The following is a 20608-nucleotide window of genomic DNA, read 5'->3' as shown; positions in this document are numbered from 1 at the left end:
GGAGGGCAGGACAGCAAAAATCAGTCCAGTGGGAAGGTTTAATGCGGAGCAAGGGGACTAACCAGGAAAAGCTAGTCAGTTCAGTCGCTCAGGCATGTCCGACTCTTTGCAACTCCTTGGACTGCAGTACGCCAGGCTTCTCTGTCCATCACCAACTCCCGGAGCTTGCTCATGTCCATCAAGTCTGTGATGCCATCCAACCATCTCATCCTGTGTCCTTCCCTTCTCCTCCTGCCTTCAGTCTTTCCCAGAATCAGGGTCTTTTCCAATGAGTTAGTTCTTCACATCAAGTGGCCAAAGTATTGGAGCTTCAGATTTAGCATCAGTCCCTCCAATGAATATTCAGGACTGATTTCCTTTAGGATTGACTGGTTTGATCTCCTTGCAGTCCGAGAGATTCTCAAGAGTCTTCTCCAATACCACAGTTCAAAAGCATCAATTTTTCAAGTGAAGCTAAACAGAGGGAACCGTTTTCCTTGGGAAAAATTCTCACCAAGACTTTGTCCATTTTCCTCTCCATTCCTTTTCCCCAGGTGAGATGTGAGACTGAGGGTTTGGGTAGGAATTGGGGTGATGGAAGGTTATGTGACTGAAGGCTGATTAGGAGAAAGGGTTGTACATTAAGCAGTGCTCAGAAAAGGAAGGGTAAATTTAAAATCAGAATAGTCGGGTGCCATTTGTCCCTCCAAAGTCATAGAGGTCATGAATAGTAGATAACCCAAAGGTTAAAAGGCTCGTGGGACACAAACAGGGGGACTTCCATTGTAGCCAAGAGGTATACTGCCCAGGGGCATACTAAAGAGACTTGTGTGGAAGGGAATGGGAGGAGTCCTGAGGCACTTATTTTCAAGGGAAACAGCTCCAAGGCAATCGAGCTAGAACGTAAAGGACACTTGCTCTCCTATAACTCAGCATCTGTCAGCGCTCGCGTTTCCAGGTGCTATTTCCAGAGTTCTGGGCCTACTGCAGGAAAAGGGAGGGGCCCTGGTGGAGAGGCTGAGGGAGACCCGATGGACTCCTCCCCCAGCCCAGCTGCAGTTCCAGATTTTCGCCACTCGGGGTCTCCCGAGCTCAACCACAGCCCCAGAGTTAGGGACGGGGAGACAGAGAACCTCCAGAGGACTGCTTGGGACGTCAGTGGTGACCCTGAGCAGAGAGGTGACTTAGGGGTCATTTGCTCTGAAGCTGCAGACCCTTCGCATGGCTGCTGGGAAGACATTCAGCTTCAGCCTTTCCTTCTAAAAGGGACTCGTGGGACCAAGAATTATAATAGTTCCCCACCTCTTACCCTCCGAAGTCATTTCCTCCCCTGCGCGTTTCCTTCCCCTCCCCCATCCTCGCGGTAGGCGTACTACCACCATCCCCCACAGCCTGTCAGAGTCCTGAGGAATGCTCTCAACCTGGCTGGGTGCCAAGCTCTGGACTTCCTGGGCTTTGGGGTGGGGCTTGGCCAAGGGGAAGCCCTTTGGACAGGAGAGCCACCCAATCCTGTATAGCCTGCTCTCTCTCTCTCTCTCTCTCTCTCTCTGCTAAGCAAAAGGCTCATCTATCATTCTCTGTCACCATCACCTAATTTCCTATCCCCATAATAGGATTTCCTTGCCAGAGCAAAACATCCACAATCTGGAGGTGGTGGGCATCCTAAACACTGGTTCATAGTGAGAGGTGGGGGGAGGGGGGCACTATTTTAGAACCTGCCTTGCCTGTTCCAGAAGGCCTATAGGCTGGAAGCAGAGGTTCAGCTGCCAGGGTCCTGAGCCCTGGGGCTCCTTGTGGATCCTTCTCAGAGCCATTGGGTCTAAGGAAGTAGTCTCTTAATAGTAAAGCTTGGGACTGAATTTCTGCATATCTGACTACTTCTACCAAGCCTCCATGTTCCTGAAATAAATCAGTTGAAATCTGAACTTGTTGGTCTACCTCAGGGCCAAGATCTTTCCAGCTGACTGGAATGGGTTCAGTGAGAATGGGTAATGGGCAAAAACTACTCCCAGATCTAATGAATACAGAGACCAGGCCTGTCAGAGACCTCTGGCTTCTATCCAGTGGGTCACTGCTCAGAAATGTTTTTGCGTTGGGGGGGGGGGGGGGGTTGGTGGTAGGAGAGTCTTCTGATATTGTCCACAATGACAAAGTGAGAACTCAACCCTGCCTCACAGTGTACCGGTGCAGATTTTGCAGCCTGTCTCCCTGAAGTCATCATCTGCAGATCTGTGCTAGATTCCCAAGTTCCTGTCTTGAAACCTCAGCACCCCCCACACCCAGGGCCTAGGGGAGAGCCGATGTAGGTCATTGCAGCAGAACCTGCGGGGCTGTCTGCTCCTTGAGCCCAGTGCCTTTCAGACACAGAGAGGAAACCTTGCAGAGAAGTGAGAGAAAGGGCTCTGTGAGAATCAGAGGAAAGCATATTCCTCAAAAAATGAAGCATGAGAGGCCATAAGTCAGCTGGTCACATCCGAGACAGGTAATGGGAGCTCCGCTCCTGAGAGGCCACATGTGAGCGAGGAGGGACAGGGGAGAGAGGAGAGGCTGAGCAAGGCCCCATCCCTGGCTTTCCCTCCCATGCTCCATTCTTTCTCTGCTTGCCTGTGTAAGGGAACCCTTCTTGTGTCCATCCCCCATTCTTCAGTCACCTTGCTTTCAAGGCTCAGGTTTCATTCTCAGAAGCCTTTGTGACTTGCCTCAGAGACCTTCAGCTTCCTCTGGTCACAGTTTTTGGGTCTCAGGAAGCTAGAGTAGGCCATGGTTGTCCCCACCCACCCCCATTGAAAGGCTCTTCCTGCTTTTTATCTGTTAAACTCATTTTGCCTGAGGGTACTTCCAACCCTTTGGGACCTCATTCCTTTTCTAGGCTCTCCCTACCCCTGCCACCCCACCCCCACCCAGCCCCAAGGAATGTGTGTCTTTGTGTGCCTCCGTGGCGCTGTCCCTGGGGTCCCAAAGAGTCAGACGCGACTGAGCAACTGAACTGATGGTGCTGTACTCTTGGTTTTGCATGGGGAGGCAAAGGACCTATGGCTGTAACAAGTTTCGGGTCCCCAAGGCCAGCAAAAATAGACAAGGGACCAGTTTCTACCTCTAGACTCAAAACAATTTAAACCACAATCATCTATTGTTCTATAGGAGCCCCAGGAAGAAAAGTAGGGAAGATGGAGAAAGGATAGTCACAGTCTTGGCCTTCTCTTTCCCTCATTCTTTCCCCCAAACCTTACCCTATCATGTCTCAGCTACTTATCCTCTTACTACTCATTTGCTCTCGTTTCCAGATTCCTTGCACACAGTAGGCACTCAATAAATGCTTTTCACACTGAATCAGGTTACGCTGTCTGACTAAACTTTAAGATAAAGAAGCACAAAGGGAGAAGGAAGACCTTCCCCAGATCCTGGGATAGAATCTCCTACAGGACTGTTTGCTAGAGAACAGAGACCCAGAGCCATGGTTCTCCAGCATCAGACTCGCCTCCTAGGGCTGGGTGAAACTCAGATTGCTGGGCTTCATCACCAGAGTTTCTGATTCAGTGGGCCTGAGATGGATGGGACATGAGAACCTGCATTTCTTCTAACAGGTGCCTAGGTGATGCTGACCCCACCACTAATCCTGGTACCACCAGTGGATCCTGAGCATCCCTGGCTTAGGCAAACACAGCCCCTAATCCCAGTGCTCACTCACCACGGGGATCTGGTTGGTTCTAATTTCATACGGTTTAGTAGGAAGGTTTAGTAGGAAGGAACAGGTGAGAATTAGGAACACGTGACTCCTGCTCAGCCCTCCACCCCAACGGCATACAGGGATTGCAGAGAGAGGGCAAGGGCGGGCAGAAGTGGGTCTTCGACTGATTATCCGTTCTGTCTCTATTTAAATAGTCCATCGACTCCATCCTTATTGAAAGTCACTTCCCAAAAACATGTTTTGCAGCGGCAGCGGAGCACTAGGAATTTCCTGTGGCGAGGCAGCGCCAGCGCGGGGAGGGGAGAGGCCGTGCTGAGCGAGCGCCTTCCCTTGGCTCCGGCAGGGCCACGTGCCCCACCCCCTCGCTCGCACATGTCTGCGCCGCCACCGCCGCGGCAGCCGGGCTGTTTATGAGCGAGTTGTTGTGGTAGAAATGGAGCAGGCTGCACATGCCCGGGCCATGTGACCCCGGCAGCCCGCGTGAGTCTCGGCCCGGTCCTCCACCGACCGGAGAAGCAGGAGGAAAGATGGGGACGAAGTGAAAGGGCTCCCGTCCCCCGTCTCCTGGCTCTTTACCCTGCTTGCGTCTCTTTCTGCCTCTCGCGAGCCACCAGGGGAGAAAACACCCAGGAAAGGAATATGGTTTCCCCTGGGGGAGGTTCTCCTTGGCATTTACACAACCTAGAGCCCTAGGCCCCAAACGAACAAAAAGCCTCCCCAAGCCAAGAACACAGAATGCCAGCTTCAGCCCTCCAACTGATGTGCTAATGGCCGCCCAGAGCCAAGTCTTGGTTTCCCTGCAGTCTGGGCTCCCCCAGTCAGGCTGCAGGGTCCCCTATTTCTAGGAAGGAGGATGCCATCCAGAGATAAGGTGAGTGCCCTGTCCAGGATTAGAACCAGGAGAGGTCGGGAATTTGTGGGGCTGGGGATTGGAAGCAAGGATTCTTTCTGCAGCAGTGATCTGTCTGCAGGTTGAGCAGACAGGAAAGGGAAAATCCCTCTGCCAACTGCGGATCGGGAGGAGCTGAGGGATGGGATGGGGGTGGGGGTGAGATCTGGAGGAACACTAACCCCGTCCAGCTGGAGAACTCTTCCTTGCGATTCGAGAGACAAGTTCCTCCATCCATCCCTCCATCCCTCCGGCCTCCCTTCTGCCCAGTCCTCCCAGCCCCATAGCGTCCTGTCTCAGCACTCTAACCCCAGACCCCTGCTCCCAGCCCTGGGCTCTGGCCCCCGCCCGTGACCCTGTTTCTGAACTGCAGTGCCTCTTGCTGGGATGTGAGACGATGCTGGAGTCAGGCGGACAGTAGGTTAGCAGGAACAAGCAAACGAACTGAGCACGACCCACATTTCCTCACCGCATCAAAACTTCGCAGATCCTGCATTGCAGAGCTAGCGCTTTTTTTTTTTTTTTTAATTCTCTGCTGGGCCCCTACACACGTCTGCATTTTTGCAACCAGCACAGATTTTTTTTTTCAGGGTGCAAACTGTGCATTCTAATGAGCCAAAGCTCCTTCCTGTGGCATTGAAAAATCTCTTTGGCAAATTGCTTCTTCCCACCCCCACCCCCGATTTAGAAAAAGGGGAGGGATCCCAAATTTGTGAAGTCGCATCCTCCCCCTCTCCTTCGCCTGCCCCCTCCCCCAAGATAATGCAGTCTTTCCAGACCAACTAACAGCTGCAAACCAGGGGAGAGAGATGGGAGGAGGGAAAACCAGCCTTGTTCCTGCTTTCCACTCAGATTGAGCTGGCTGTCCGGGGTTGCTTTTTTTCCCTGGGCTGCCCATTGCATCCCTCTTTCCCTCCCCATCCCAGCCAGTGTTTATGTAAGCCTCCCAGAAGCTACACACGGCCCCTAATTCCTGCCCAGGCTGCAGCTCCTCCAAGGTCCATCCTGCTCACGAGGACTGTCATGAGTCTCTGGCCTCCCCCAGGCAGCTCTGAGGAGATCTGCAGAGACCCAAGGAATGAGGAAAGATGCTGGACACAGAGGTTTGAGACAGAGCTCGGGGTAAACGTTGGAAATGGGGGCAGGCGCACAGGCATCCCCGCCCCCACCACTCCCCCTGCACATTCCCCTGCGTGTCAGTCCTACAGAGGCTCAAGGACAGCCAATGGGCAGGTGCAGGAACCTGGAAGATGACACCACCCCTGGGCTCCAGCAGAGCATACAAAGGTCGGACAGGATGGCCTTGGCATAGCCTGTGCTGGATGCCGCTGCCCTTCAGCCTGGCAGGGGGAACTCCATGCCAGAAGGAGAGCATTCAGGGGCTTAGTTCTCTACTGCCCAAGGCGGTCCATGTCACCTCCTTGATCCTGTGGTTTTGGTGGGATCCTGGGTTCAGAGAGGGGAATCCTCCTTTGAGTTCCCCAAATCATCTGCTGAAGAAGCATTGACCCAGGATGGTGAGTGGCTTTCAGAGGACTGTTTTTAGAAGTACTCGTCTCTCAAGCAGGTAAATGGGGAAGCAAGTTGTCCTTTCCTTATGGCGTTTTATACAACTTCTGTCTGTCCTTGGTGGCCTCCCATACTCCTTTAACCAATCCATTCTTTTTTTTTTTTTTTTTATTAACTGAAGCTTATATTTGAAGTGTTAGCAAGGAAAGAGAACATTGTTTCACTGGAAAAGTCAGGAAAGAGAATATAGTTTCACTGGAAAAGTCAATCAACTCAGTGAATTATAAAGGTAACCAAATATGTAACAAGTCATTTCTGGCAATAGATCCATATTGATTGGTTCCTCCCAAGAGCTAGGAACCATATAGATATGGTTCCTACATGTAGATATGGTTACCACAAAAGGGTCTATGTGTACAAGGCTCCTAAGGGAGGGGGGCATCCATGCAGTCTTCATTCATGTAGCCCCTGCCGAGGGTGCCTTCCAGCAAGATGGAGGTCATGCAACCAAAAAAACCCTTTTTGGGGGCGGGGTGGGGGGGGCGCATACCACCTGGCTGGCCGGATCTTAATTCCCTGATCAGAGACACAGCAGTGAAAGCGCCTAGTCCTAACCACTGGACCACCAGGGGATTTCCATTTCCCCCTAACCAATCTATTCTTGATACACCCTTTAGAAGGAAGTGGGTTTCCTTGGTGGCTCAGATGGTAAAGAATCTGCCTGAAAAAAAAAAAAAAAAGAATCTGCCTGCAATGCAGGAGACCCAGTTTCAATCCCTGAGTCAGGAAGATCCCCTGGAGAAGGGCATGGCAACCCACTCTAGTATTCTTGCCTGGAGAATCCCATGGACAGACGAGGCTGGCAGGCTACAGTCCACGGGGTCCCAAAGAGTCGGACACGACTGAGTGAGTAACAGTTTGGAAGGAAGTGCCATGGCCCTTTAAGGGGCCCAGACCTACATGTCAGTGTCCCTTTCCCCTCATCATCAGCTAAAAAAGCTCAATGCCTGCTTCAGTTATCACTTCTGTAGCAGATAACATGGAAGTCTTTTATTTATTTGGCTGCACCATATCTTAGTTGATCTTTAGCTGTAGCACATGGGAGTAAGTTCATCTTATTGTATGTTTGTTTGCACCTTATTCTGGCCCCCTTCTACCTCACCAGAAGAGGGGACTGGAGGAGGGAGAAGGGAGTTTAAGGGAAGAAAAGTGGTTGGATGGCTAAGGTACTTGTGGGGTCAGGAGCAAGAGGTGCTTCAGGCTTCCCCTTCATGTTGACACAGCTCACTTGTAGCACCAGGATGGGCTTGCAGCTCAGACATTCCACTCGGTGTAATCCTTCTCTCCAGGAAGGGCAGTCTTGCTAGGGGAAAGAGTTTGATCCACAGGCTCAGGGTTGAATTTCCAACATCCCCATTTTCACTGTGTCTTGGTAGTTCCAAGAGACAGCTGGGGGAGTTTTAGCACCTCCAAAACCTCCATTAACTCCACTGTTATTTTTTTTCCCACCATTATTTAATGTGACATCTCAGTTTTACACACTTCAAATACAGCTTCAAGGCAAATTGCCTAGTCTCTGAAGCATCCTGGGCAAGTGAATAAATGGCTCTAGGTCTCAGACTCCCCATCTCTAAACTCAGAATGAGACCTACAGCATAGGGTAGTTGTGGTATTCAATGAAATAATGTGTGTAATACACTTAGCCCAGTGCCTGGCATATAGTTGGTGTGCATGCTAAGTCACTTCAGTTGTGTCTTACTCTTTGCAACTCCATGAACTCCTCTGTCCATGGGATTCTCCAGGCAAGAATATTGGAGTGGGTTGCCATGCCCTCCTTCAGGGGATCTTCCCGACCCAGGGATCGAACCCATGTCTTCTGCATTGGCAGGTGGGTTCTTTACTACTAGTGCCACTGGGGAAGCCTACAGTTGGTACTCAGTACCTGTTTATTATTCCCTTTCCTTGGAAAAAGGAGTACTGAGGTAAAGATAGAATATGAGGCAAAACACATCCATGAAGCAAGCTCTGGATCATACCTCACCCTCCCTTTTTCCGTCTCCCTCAAAGAACAAATTAACTCAGACTTTAACCCTCCTACTTCATTCTCTTGAAATTCTCCAAAAGACATCAAAGCTCTGGGTGGGTTAGGGAAAGCTGGCTGGCCTTTCAGAGAACAGGAACAAAGATCTAGGAGGGCTGGGAATGAGTCTCTCCCAGTGCAGGGCTTGCTGCCTGGGTGTGGGGCATTCCCAGGGTTTCTGTCTTGGGCAGGTAGGTTATTTCCCAGGGGCAATGGTTCTCTCGGTGAGAAAGGGGCGGGGGAGGAAGACACCCACTGAAGCCTGACCTGGTTTCCAGCAAGGACCCACCCTCCTCAGTCAATCAGTCATTCATTCAGTCAAGAAGCAGGCCCAAGATTTAGGCCACCCAGGATTTGCACAGGGTGTTGTCCTGTTACCCAGTGTCCTATTGATGAGGAGAAAAGGTCTTGGATCAAACACACACATCCATACACAACTCCTGCCATTCACACTTATACACTCAGACATGCAGTCTCTACAATCACACACACACACACTCAGGCCAGAGCTTAGAGCTCTCACTGTTTTCCTTTCCTCTCCCCTATCTCTGCTATCTTCCCCAAATCAAAGAAATCCAAGAGAATTTAAGACATAGTTGGAAACAGACAGACACACACATAGGGGATCCCACTCTGTCCCTAAATGGTGAGGTCAGTCTGGAATCTCAGACTCTGAGGAATCTGTGCAGAAGTGTGGGCAATATGGAGCCAGATGTGCTTTGCTGTGCCAGGTCTTGGATTCCATCTGAGCACTATTTATTAAGGGTCCAAATTCTTGGGCTGAATTTGGCTATGGGAGATATGGTGCATGAGCACACACACGTGTGTGTGTGTCTGTGTGTGTGTAGAAGAGAACTGGAATGTCCAGCTGGCAGGAGGGGGTGGGAGGCCATGTTGATATACACCTGTTGTCTTAGGTCAAGGCTGAAGTGAAAGAGAGGCCAAAGCTAGATTCTATTACAGGTCCCCAAAGGCCAGACAACCCAGCCTTTTCTCCCTCCCTTTGGTGGCTCTGAGTCCCATAGTCTGTGTCCTTCTCCCAGCAGCTGTTGACAGAGAGAGGAGCAGGGTGGATAGATAGAAGCTTCTGGAACAAAGGGAGAATCCTGCCTCTTTAATGTTCTGTATCCTTCTCTCCAGTTTTAGAAGGAAGATCCCAAAGTTACTTGTCAGGGAGAAAAGGAGGGGCCCTGTAAGAAGTTCAGAGGAAGGAGGACCCAGAAGGAACCCCCCTTCTTTGCCTCCTCCCTCCCAGCCTCCGCTTTCATACCTCACACAGACTGCAAAACAACCCAGCTTCTTGCCAAGAGTTAGGCTGACTGCATTTCAGCTCATGCTGTCTCTGCCTCCTCCTCCCTCTCACTGGCTGTAAACTCAGGGAGGGAGTCTTGACCCCGGCCCTCCCCCCATCGGAATAAACCCCAGCAAGCAGAACAAGGGGTGGGCAGGGTGACCACAGCAGCAAACAGCTGTCGGTGCTAAACAGGGCAACTAAGGGGAGTGTGCCTGTGGGAGTGCTGAGGCTGGTGGGGAGCTAGAGGTCATGCCAAGGTCCCTGATTTTGAATCCAGCGGTGGCAGGTCCCTGGGCTCGGGTCCTGGCTCTGATGGAAACTCAGGAAGGGCACAGAGAGCATGCAGTGCCCACAGGCAGCTCACCCCCCAACTTTCCCCCCGGGGCCCTGAGGGAGGAGAGAGAGGGGGTGGAGGCCAAGTTCAGAACCAAGTTTTCCTGAAAAGCCTCTTTCCTTGTTTGTCCTAGCCCCTCCCAGGCCCTCCCACGCTCTGCTGAAGCTTCCCAGCTCTGGGCCAAGGGGCCCGGGCAGCCCAGCGAAGAGCCCACTGCCTTCTCTCTCCCACTGTTCTCGGGGGCAAGGGAACAAAGCTAAATCCCAGGCCGTTGTAGGGAGTCCATCTGTCTTCCCCAGGGAGGCAGAGGGTCAGCGAGTGGTCAGGCCAGCTGCCCAGCTGCCTTCACTCAGTCACCATCACAGTCCTCTCTGCTTACTCACTTCCTCACCACCCAGCTTACTCCTTCCCCGGGGTCCACACGCCTCCTTTTCTCTACCTCTTTGATGGCTGTGTCCAGGCATCCATCAGTGCTGTCCCAGGAGTGGTCTGTGAACAAGTGGGGAAGGGCTTCCTGTGTGCAAAAAACAAACAAACAAAACCCTCCCTAGGAGCAGTGGGGCTGAGGAGGGATTAGCAGGAAGCAGCAGGTGGCGCGGGTTCACTGGGCTGCTTCAAGAAGAGGCTCTCAGCTCTCCCCACACCCAAGTCCTCAAACTGTATAGACCTGGGGAATTCCCTGGCAGTCCAGTGGTTAGGACTCTGAGCTCTTACTGCCAGGGATCTGGGTTCAGTCCCTGGTCAGGGATCCCACAAGCTGCATGGTAAGGCCAAAAAAAACCCAAAACCAAAAAAACATGATAGACCCCCACTGGAGACCCATTTTCACCAGTGGGGTAGAGTTGCTCCTCTGAAGGGAGATGCTGGCTGTTTTTAATCCCTGTTCAATGTTTCACTTTCATGTCAGCTCACTGCCTGATGGTAAGCAAATAAAACTAGCAATGGATGTCTGACCTTGGGTCAGTCATTCCTTCTAAGCCTCATTCTCATCAGTAAAGGATAGGGGGTTAAGATGATCTCTGTGTTCCCATGTGAAACCCATACTACCCTGAAGCACTGGGGAGTGGAGCTGGGGGGGTGTAACTCTGCCCCCAAGCCCTGCCTTACCTCTGGTCCTTTTATTTTAGGAACTCAAAACACTTTCACCACAGTTTCCTTCCCTTGTCCTTTTTATTTCCTAGACAAAGGGAAATGACTCACCCCAAAGTCACCTTGAGTGGGTGGGGTGGTGGCATATAAGCAAACAGGGAGTCCCCAGGGGCATCCTCAACCCCATGGCAACTCCTTTCCCAAAGGGGAGTAGAACGCAAAAGGGGTCACATTTCCTTTCCCTCTCAGGACTTGGCTCTGCAGGAGCTTAAGCTCCTGACGGTGGGGCTATCTCCCTCCTCTATCATCTCTCTCGTGTCATCACTAACCTCAAGGCAGGGTCAGTCCCACAATCACGTGAAGCCCTCACGTTTGCAAGATTTGCAGAAAGGGGCTGTTAGCTTTGATCTCCCAGGGAGCCGCCAAGCTTGTCAGTCCCTCCCCAGGAATTCACATGCCTCTGCCATACAAGCTTTCCAAACACGCCACACTGACTCTACAACGCACTCCACCCCACAAGGCTCGCAGCTCCTCCCCGGTTTCCAGCAAGAGCTTGTGCAAGCAGAAATGGGGAAATAAACGCAGTCCGCCCACTTTGCCAACGGACTACATATCCCGACAGCCTCGGCTTTAACGCAGGCGCACCGAGCTCAACGTGCCTGCTGCTGGAAAAGTGTGTCACTGGGGCACGAGGCGCTCCCTGGGATCACATGGTACCTGCTCCAGTGCCGCGTGCGGCCCGGGAACCCTGGGTTGCTGGCGCCTGCGCAGAGCCCTCTGTCCCAGGGAAAAAGGCTGGGGCAAAAGGCGGCTGAGATTGGCAGAGTGAAATATTGCTGCCGAGGGAACGTAGCAGGGCACACGTCTCGCTTCTTTGCGCCTGGGTGCCCTGTTTCTCCCCATCACCTACTTACTTCCTGACTGCAGCCTCTCTCCCTGTGGGACTTTTGCACAAGGAGCTCCAGATTCGATAACCCTGCAGCGCTGCGGAGTCGTCAGGCAGTGGCACCCCGTGCACTGCAGAGACCCGACCCTCCTTGCTACCTTCTAGCCAGAAGTACTGCAAGCCGATTCCCTCCGCCCCCTTCCCCCACACTCTCTCTGCTCTTCCCATGCAAAGCAGACCTCGGTGCCTCAGCGTCCTACCCTTCTGCAGGGCTGCAGTCCGGCCCCGCCAAGACCTTGCTGCAGAGTGCCTCGGATCTTGATCGTGAGCTGCGGGGGTCCACTCCCCGCCCTCGGCCAGTGCCCAGGGGGCGACAGCTGCAACTGTAACCTCCAGTTGTGTCAAGGTCCAGTTTGAATGACCGCTGTCAGCCAGTGAAGACATGACGACCCTGGACTCGAACAATAACACAGGTACTAAGATTCCTTTGCTACCATCATTCTTTCTCTGTCACTGTCTCCTCTCCTCTACGTCTTAGAACAAGAGGAACTTTGAAAGGGACTGGGGACTCCCTTGGTCAGGGGATTTGCTAGTGTGATGGACATGAGGCTGGGATTTCCACAGCGGGTTGTTCGGCCTGGGAATGCGCCCGGGGGCGCTCCACCGTCACCCTTCAGACTCCCAAAGCTCGCTTTAGCTAGAAGGACTCAGATCGCTGGGAAGGAGGGAATGGAGAAAGTGGGTACGTGTGGTGAGATGAGCAGTTTAGAGGAACTGGGAGTTTTGGAGCAGTGCCCTGAAACGCCCCCATCTATCCTCCCGCTGCAGCTGTGGCATGCCTGGACTTTTCGGAAGGAGGACCCCCTCCTTCCAATCTCCCTTTTCCCCCAGAGTCCGCAGGAACTTGAGAAGCAGAGGGGCGACCCGGGTTCCAGGCAGGAGGAACTGGGGAAATGGGTCGGATCTCACTGGGGAACCCTCAGTTACAGTAGGGAGTGGCACTTGAGGAGCCCCAAGAGTGGTGCTCTGCCCCAGGGAGGACACCCAGAGCGCCCAGGCAGCCCGGAGCGCTCACATGGCTGCAGAGCCGGGCCCACGTGCTGCGTTTGTTTTCATTCAGCAGAAGCCGTGGCCGCCACCCCATTGGTGGTTGCCTCCCGGCCCCGTTACATAATGAGCTCCGCCCCCCGGTTGCCCCGGCAACGCGTGATCCCTTTTCTCCTCCCCTTGTAGTCCCGACCTAGCTGGTGTTAGGAACTCAGCCCAAGACCCCGACCCGGGACTCCGAGGAGGGGCGGGACGGGGGCGGGGCTACTGCTCCCGATTGACGGAAGTGGAGAGGGCGGAGCCTCGGGTACTGGGGTTCCTCGTTGGGGAGCCACGTGCAAGAGTCACACGTGGAGCTGGGACGTGAGGCCGGCTGAGGGCCCGGCTCCCGCCCCGCCCCGCCGAGATCTGGGTGAAGCTCGGCTGACTCACCGCCCCCGCCTGCCTCCTTTTCCTGTCCGCTTGTCGGAGGGGGGGCCCCCCTCGCCATAACCGATGCAGAGTAAGACGGAGTCATCCCTGACCTCTCGTGGCCTCATGTTTACACTCCTCAAAGAGACCTCACATCTAGTTTTCTCCTCACTCCTTTTCAATTTATTGTCTTTGCACCTACTTCACCGTACCGCCTATAATAGAGTCAGCTTCTCCACAATACAAATTCCTTCTGTTCCCCAGCATCTCTTTTCTTAGTCCTGCCAACACTCTTACCCCTTCCCCCACCAAACAAGAAGCAACTTGCCTCCTAAGGACTTCCCCAGTCGGTAAAAAATCTGCCTGCAATGCAGGAGACCAGGGTTCAATCCCTGGGTGGTGAAGATACCCTGGAGAAGGAAATGGCAACTAATCCAATATTCTTGCCTGGGAAGTCCCATGGAGAGAGGAGCCTGGCGGACTTCAGTCCATGGGGTCACAAGAGTCGGATGCGACTTAGGGAATAAACCACCACCACCAAAACAACTAGATCTCAGAAACATAGCTGAAAGGATATAAAGTCTCTTTTCATCTTTTCTTTCTTCTTCCCCACTGAAAGTAAAACTGGAGCTCTGAGAAGGGAGTTGATTTCCTCTAGATCACAAATCAAGTTGTTGGTGGTAGACCAAACAGACCAGATCTAAAACCAGACTCTTGAATGTGCCCCTCACTTCCAGGTTGGAAGTCTCTTTGGATGAAAAGTCTTACTTCCTTTTGGGGATGGCTGAACTAGGTCAGGTTCATTTACCACCAAATAAATACCCCATCCCCCCACCTCAACCCTGAAACTGTAGGAGCTGATCTGTTGTGCAACTGTTTTACGGGGAACTGGGTTCACCCTGACCAACCTTGAGCTATTTTAGGGTGGCCCTGCCCAGCTTAGTGTGTGTCAGTGGGTGAGCAAGACATGCCTCTGTAGACAGGGTGGCATGGCCTGTGTCGGCTCACACGTGTCCTGGGATCCTCCCTTCTCCCACCCCACCGATGGCAGGCCAAGCGAGGTACTTGGCAAAGGTGTGGCAGACAGGTTGCTTTTTTATTCTGCTAATGCAATGGGAATTCGGCCATCTGGTTGGCAATATAACTAGAGGGCCAAAGTCCCTGTATGGTTAGAGAGCCAAGGTCATTGTCACCAGGCGGAGAGATCTGGAAGGGGGAATTCCAAAGCTTTAGGCTGGACAGTTTGTTCTTCACTTCCACCCCCTGCAGTTCATACTGTTAAGCCCTTCCTGGATTCAGAGATAGAGTCTACTCTGACTTGATTTTGGAGGCCAGAGGAACAGTACCTTTGGAGATGATGTTTCTCAGTTTTGAGAGAATGTAATTGTTTTATTCTTGTAAGACCTCTGTTCTCACTGTTGGCTAGCTGCCCCTCCATGGTCTCATCCCTGGAATGGTCTTGGTATTAAAATCAGCAGCTGGGCTGTTTTTCTTGAAGCTTGTGCATTATGAATGGTTTTCAGCTGCTCTCCCATCCCCAGGTCAGCTGCTGACAATTAAGTCATTAGCTGCGTTTGATACTCCAAAGGAAGTCATCCAGGGCGGGGGTGGGGGGAGCAGTACATACGTGAGATAGCCACAGAGCATCGCAGAGGTCATGCCTCTAGGGAGGTACCTTACACGCAAGGCAGACGCAGGAGGTACCTGCCAAGAGTTGCAGGGGTTGGATGGCCATGTCTGGTTTATGCTGGGGAATTGCTTATTGTGGCTCTTCTGGGGAGTCCAAGAGAAGGGGCGCCACATGGTTAACTTGTGAGCGCCCAACAGCTGACACCCCTTCCCCTTGTGTTCTCCTGCCAGGTGGCGTCATCACCTACATTGGCTCCAGTGGCTGCTCCCCAAACCGCACCAGCCCTGAATCCCTCTACAGTGACAGCTCGAATGGCAGCTTCCAGTCCCTGACCCAGGGCTGCCCCACCTACTTCCCGCCATCACCCACTGGCTCCCTCACCCAGGACCCAGCTCGCTCTTTTGGGAGCATTCCGCCCAGCTTGGGTGATGATGGTTCTCCTTCTTCTTCTTCATCTTCCTCGTCGTCATCGTCGTCCTCTTCCTTCTATAATGGGAGCCCCCCAGGGGGTCTACAGGTGGCCCTGGAAGACAGTAACCGAGTGTCTCCCAGCAAAAGCACCAGCAACATCACCAGTGAGTCAGTTTCCAGCTGATTTGGGGGAAGGGAAGGTGTCCCCGTCTAGGCGGGGAGTTGATCTTCATGTGACAGTTATTCCAGGGCCTACTCAGGGATTTCTCCTATAGTTACACCAGCTGCTGTTGGCCCCGTCTGGTCATCCAAGTGCCCCCTAGATACTAAAGTTCCTCCTTAGCTCTTCCCCCTCACCCAGTTTCCAGCCCAGAACACCTCCAGCTCTCTGGCCACTAAGAAGCCCCCGTCTACCTGCCTCCCCTCTCTTCCCGCAGAGCTGAATGGCATGGTGCTGCTGTGTAAGGTGTGTGGGGACGTGGCCTCAGGCTTCCACTACGGCGTGCATGCCTGCGAGGGTTGCAAGGTGAGGCAGGGAGGAGGGGAGGGCGGGGGCAGGTGACCCTCTCCCACAGGACACATAGGCCTGGCCTGGACCGGGATGTTCACTCGCTGCCCTGCTCCACAGGGCTTTTTCCGTCGGAGCATCCAGCAGAACATCCAGTACAAGAGGTGTCTGAAAAATGAGAACTGCTCCATCGTCCGCATCAATCGTAACCGCTGCCAGCAATGCCGCTTCAAGAAGTGTCTCTCCGTGGGCATGTCTCGAGACGGTGAGGCAGCACCAGGGCCCTGCCAGCTTCCCCACGCCCTCCCCCTTTCTTCCATTTGAGGTTTTTCTGAATTAGTCCCTCCCTTAAAAAGTCCCAAGACTATGCGTCTTGTTTGCAGAGGCGGTGGCTATACTTCATCAGGGCTTGGGTAAACACACACTTTTTTCCCATTTAGTCCCTCTGATCCCCTCCTACCACAAGCCCTACTTGGAAAACCCCCTCCATGGGTGTGGTCTTCCGGGTTTTAGTTTTGATATGGAACCCCAAGTCCTCGGGGGCTTGCCCTTTCAGGAGGAAGGAAGAGAAACATGTGAGTGTGCGTGAGAACTTCCTGACACTGCTCTCATCCTGTCACAGCTGTGCGTTTTGGGCGCATCCCCAAACGAGAGAAGCAGCGGATGCTGGCCGAGATGCAGAGCGCCATGAACCTGGCCAACAACCAGCTGAGCAGCCAGTGCCCGCTGGAGAACCCACCCACCCAGCACCCCACCCCGGGCCCCGTGGGCCCCTCACCGCCTCCAGCCCCTGCCCCCTCACCCCTGGTGGGCTTCTCCCAGTTCCCCCAGCAGCTGACGCCCCCTCGATCCCCAAGTCCTGAGCCCACAGTGGAGGATGTGATATCCCAGGTAGCCCGGGCCCACCGCGAGATCTTCACCTACGCCCATGACAAGCTGGGCACCTCACCTGGCAACTTCAATGCCAACCATGCCTCGGGCAACCGTCCGGCCACCACCCCACATCGCTGGGAAAGTCAGGGCTGCCCGCCTGCCCCCAATGACAACAACATCATGGCCGCCCAGCGTCACAACGAGGCCCTGAACAGTTTACGCCAGGCTTCCTCCTCCTACCCTCCCCCCTGGCCCCCCAGCACTGCCCACCACAGCTGCCACCAGCCCAACAGCAATGGGCACCGCCTGTGCCCCACCCACATGTACCCAGCCCCAGAAGGTGAAGCCCCTGTCAACAGTCCACGGCAGGGCAACTCCAAGAATGTTCTGCTGGTGAGGGCACTGGGGGTGAGGTGGGCAGGGGGCTGGGGAGAACGGATTGAGCATGGGGTCCCTGGGTGTGCGTGGAGGCTAAGTGCAGAGAGGATGTTCAGTCCTGCAGGAGGCGCTCTGCCTGGGAAACCCTGATCTCCACCTGGCACTTGATTGCTGCTTTACCTGAAAGACCCATCCTCCAAGGCCACAATGCTAACCCAGGCAGAATCTGGGGCCCAGCCCTGCTAGGGAAGCCCATCTGAGCTGGCCTGGCTCATACTCCCTTCCTCAAATCCTTCCCTTTTCCAGGCATGTCCCATGAACATGTACCCTCATGGACGCAGCGGGCGAACTGTGCAGGAGATCTGGGAGGACTTCTCCATGAGCTTCACGCCCGCTGTGCGGGAGGTGGTAGAGTTTGCCAAGCACATCCCCGGCTTCCGTGATCTTTCTCAGCACGACCAGGTCACCCTGCTTAAGGCTGGTACCTTTGAGGTGAGTGACCGTTTGTGCTCCCTGCTCTCGACCTTGGGAAGGATCCAGCAGAATGGGGGTCTGGGGTGGGCAGGGGCCACCCAACTCTTGAGTGATTAGGAAGGGGCAGAATCCCACCCAGTCCTGCCTGTGGATGGCCGGAACTTCTGTCATCTCAAATGGGGTCTAATCACATCCTGTTACCGTAAAATAACACTTCAGAGTACAGCGCTACCCCCGCCCCCCTGTTCTAGGCATGAGCAGATTCACTTTGGCGAAGGGTCTTGCCCAGGGTCACAGGGAGTGACAAGGCTGAGACTCAGATTCAGGCCTGCTGGATTCCAAAGCCAGTGGGATGTTCCCCATCCTTCCACCCGCCCCGCCTCACTGACCACTCAGAAACTAGCCCAGGCTTGGCTAAGAAATCCAAGGCAGCACCGGTAACCCCTTCAGAAAGCGGTAGGGGCGATTTGGCAAGTCCTCCGCCCCACCCAGGACGCCTGTCCCCGCTTCAGGTGCTGATGGTGCGCTTTGCGTCGCTGTTCAACGTGAAGGACCAGACAGTGATGTTCCTGAGCCGCACCACCTACAGCCTGCAGGAGCTCGGCGCCATGGGCATGGGGGACCTGCTCAACGCCATGTTCGATTTCAGCGAGAAGCTCAACTCCCTGGCGCTTACCGAGGAGGAGCTGGGCCTCTTCACCGCGGTGGTGCTCGTCTCTGCAGGTAGGTCAGGCTCTCGCCTGAGCCTAACCGGGGAGGAGGCGGACGCAGTTCGATTCAACACACCTTTTATGGAGTACCTACTCTAGGCCAGGCCCTGCACCGGGCACTGGGGATACAGACATGATTCAGACACAGTCTAGCTCAGGAGACAGACTCATGCCCGACTAATTATAAAACAGTGAGATAAGTGTCACAGTAGAAGCATGAACCAAGGGCTTTGGGAGCACACACAACTATTTCTGCCTGGGGAGCTGGGGAAGGAGGTGACACTCGAGTGGGGCCTCAAAGGACAAGTAGAGATACTGCCAGGCAGAGGAGGGGGGAAGGGCGTCCCAGGCAGAGGGAACCACAGAGCATGGAGCAGTGGGGGAGCCAGGGCCCTGTTGGGCCTGTTCAGGGAAGGAGAGTGGCCTGGTGGGGCGGGAGGGGGGCCGGCCCTGCTGAGCCTGGGCTCCCAGTTTGCAGGCATCCCCTGCTCTCGGGTCAGGGCCTGGGGGAGGGCGTTATGTTCCCCCTCCCGCTCCTTCCCCGTCGGCCCTCTGAGGGGCTTCAGGGAGAGGCTGCGTGGCCACCGCTGCGTCCTCGCAGACCTCCGCGTCCTCCTCCTCCTCGTCAGAGTCGGAGGTGCTCAGGGAGTCTGCCTCACTGCTGTCGTCTTCCCCACAGACCGCTCGGGAATGGAGAATTCCGCTTCGGTGGAGCAGCTCCAGGAGACGCTGCTGCGGGCTCTTCGGGCTCTGGTGCTGAAGAACCGGCCCTCGGAGACTTCCCGCTTCACCAAGCTGCTGCTCAAGCTGCCGGACCTGCGGACCCTGAACAACATGCACTCCGAGAAGCTGCTGTCCTTCCGGGTGGACGCCCAGTGACCCGCCCGGCCGGCCTTCCGCCGCTGCCCCCTTGTACAGAATCGAACTCTGCACTTCTCTCTCCTTTACGAGACGAAAAGGAAAAGCAAACCAGAATCTTATTTATATTGTTATAAAATATTCCAAGATGAGCCTCTGGCCCCCCCGAGCCTTCTTGTAAATACCTGCCTCCCTCCCCCATCACTGCACCTCCCCAGCCTCCCCTATTTAAACCACTCTCCCCCCCACCCCGCTCTTTCTCTCTAGCCCCCCGATCTGTTCTATTCCTGTCTCAAATCCAATAGTTCACAGCTGAGCTGGCTTCTGTGGTGTGTGCTCGTTCTGGGGGGAGGGGGAGGGAGAGGGGGTGGTGGGAGTATGGCCAGGGCTGGGGGCACTCCTCTCCATCTGGTCAGTCTGGGGGTGGGTACTCTGCCAGCAGATGGGAGGATACAGGGAAACAGCACGCAAGTCTAAGGGGGGGGGGTGCCCAAGGGGGTTATTTTCATCATATATTTATTACATAAATATATAGTAAAATAGACGAGCAACAATTACCATAAAAATATCTTTCTTTAAAATCCTGACCCAAAACACAACGGGGTGAAAAATCGCACATAACAGACATACTGATTGTCAGCGTGGGGCAGGAGTAGGAGCCCCCAGGTCACCCCTCCTGGCCCCAACCCCTCCCCGGGGAAGGGACCTACCGCCTTCCCTGTTTCTGGCCACAGCCCCCCTCCCCCCACCCCAGCACCAGCTTCTCATACATTCAGTAGCGCCTGCAGGGAACTGTCCCCTCCTCCCACCCAGGAGCTCCCAGGGCAGGAATTACTGTCCCCCTTCTGGACGGTGTCTCTGCCACACGCCCCGCCCTCTCCCAGCCCTGTAGACCCGCCACCAGGGGAAGGGGTAGGGGCTCCTCCACCCCCACCCTCCCCAGGTCTGAGCAGGGAGGAGGCTGGATGAGGTATGTGTGTTATGAGTGATGGGAGGGGGAATACTGAGATGGAGAGGCGGGTGGTGGGGGCGGGGTAGTGGTCATGGCTCTGGCACCCCCTTGTCCTGGCCTGGCCCCCTCCTCCCACCAATACTGCACCTGCTGCCCCCACTCTGCCTGCCCTAGTGCTCCGGGCCAATACTGGGGAAGGCAGGCTAAGCACCCACGTCAAGGCCATCCCCCTCATTAGCACCAATGGCCCCCAGGAGAGGGCCCTGTCCCCCACTTCCAAAGCAGGGACTGGGACGGCTGGCTGCCCCTCTAGAGCAGGTGCGTGGCACTCCTGAGTCCCCCAGCTCCTCCCCCACCATGTGTACTTGCTCACACATTCACTCACACACACACACACACACACACACACACACACACACACACACACACACCACCTCACTGAGAGGGGGGGAGGGGTCAGGGGTTATGGGGAAGAGTGGGGGATCACAGCTCATATGACTGGGGGGGGGGTAGGGAGGGTTTCCCAAGTGCCTGTAAGAGGCCAAGCCTCTTGGAGGCCTTTTCTCCACCATGTGCATGGCTGAGAATGGGAATGGAGACGTGGCAGT

The 20608-nt window shown here is 54.5% G+C and overlaps 1 protein-coding gene and 1 long non-coding RNA gene across 4 annotated transcripts; one reads left to right on the top strand and one right to left on the bottom strand.

Moving 5' to 3' along the window:
* Positions 1 to 20: 20 nt before the first annotated feature.
* Positions 21 to 11465, bottom strand: LOC110135176 (uncharacterized). The gene is made up of 2 exons (XR_011492319.1): positions 10213 to 11465; positions 21 to 596 (listed from the first exon to the last, which is right to left on the bottom strand). It is a non-coding gene; the product is annotated as an uncharacterized lncRNA (long non-coding RNA).
* On the top strand, positions 5844 to 19364 carry NR1D1 (nuclear receptor subfamily 1 group D member 1). Of its 3 annotated transcripts, none has more exons than XM_020890082.2 (9): positions 5844 to 6073; positions 12019 to 12221; positions 15067 to 15411; positions 15685 to 15773; positions 15876 to 16020; positions 16378 to 17021; positions 17313 to 17498; positions 17993 to 18203; positions 18870 to 19364. In XM_020890082.2, exons 2-9 carry the CDS (start codon positions 12191 to 12193, stop codon positions 19067 to 19069), a joined length of 1851 nt encoding a protein of 616 aa, XP_020745741.1. In that variant the 5' UTR covers positions 5844 to 6073; positions 12019 to 12190; the 3' UTR covers positions 19070 to 19364. The 3 variants fall into 3 exon arrangements, with proteins under 3 accessions (XP_020745741.1, XP_020745740.1, XP_020745743.1); XM_020890081.2 differs by having other exon boundaries at positions 5844 to 6123; XM_020890084.2 differs by lacking the exons at positions 5844 to 6073; positions 12019 to 12221 and adding an exon at positions 13212 to 13297.
* Positions 19365 to 20608: the final 1244 nt, after the last annotated feature.

This window comes from Odocoileus virginianus, chromosome 17 (genome assembly GCF_023699985.2).
Source record: "Odocoileus virginianus isolate 20LAN1187 ecotype Illinois chromosome 17, Ovbor_1.2, whole genome shotgun sequence".
Lineage (NCBI taxonomy): Eukaryota > Metazoa > Chordata > Mammalia > Artiodactyla > Cervidae > Odocoileus > Odocoileus virginianus.
Note: the sequence above shows the minus strand (reverse complement) of the source record. Positions and strands in the feature narration are given on the sequence as shown.

Excerpts from the sequence above, each read along its gene's own strand:
- NR1D1 (XM_020890082.2), top strand. The coding sequence starts at position 12,191 with ATGACGACCCTGGACTCGAACAATAACACAG. Across the intron at positions 12,222-15,066 it reads GGACTCGAACAATAACACAG|GTGGCGTCATCACCTACATT; the intron begins GTACTAAGATTC and ends TTCTCCTGCCAG. Across the intron at positions 17,022-17,312 it reads ACTCCAAGAATGTTCTGCTG|GCATGTCCCATGAACATGTA; the intron begins GTGAGGGCACTG and ends TCCCTTTTCCAG.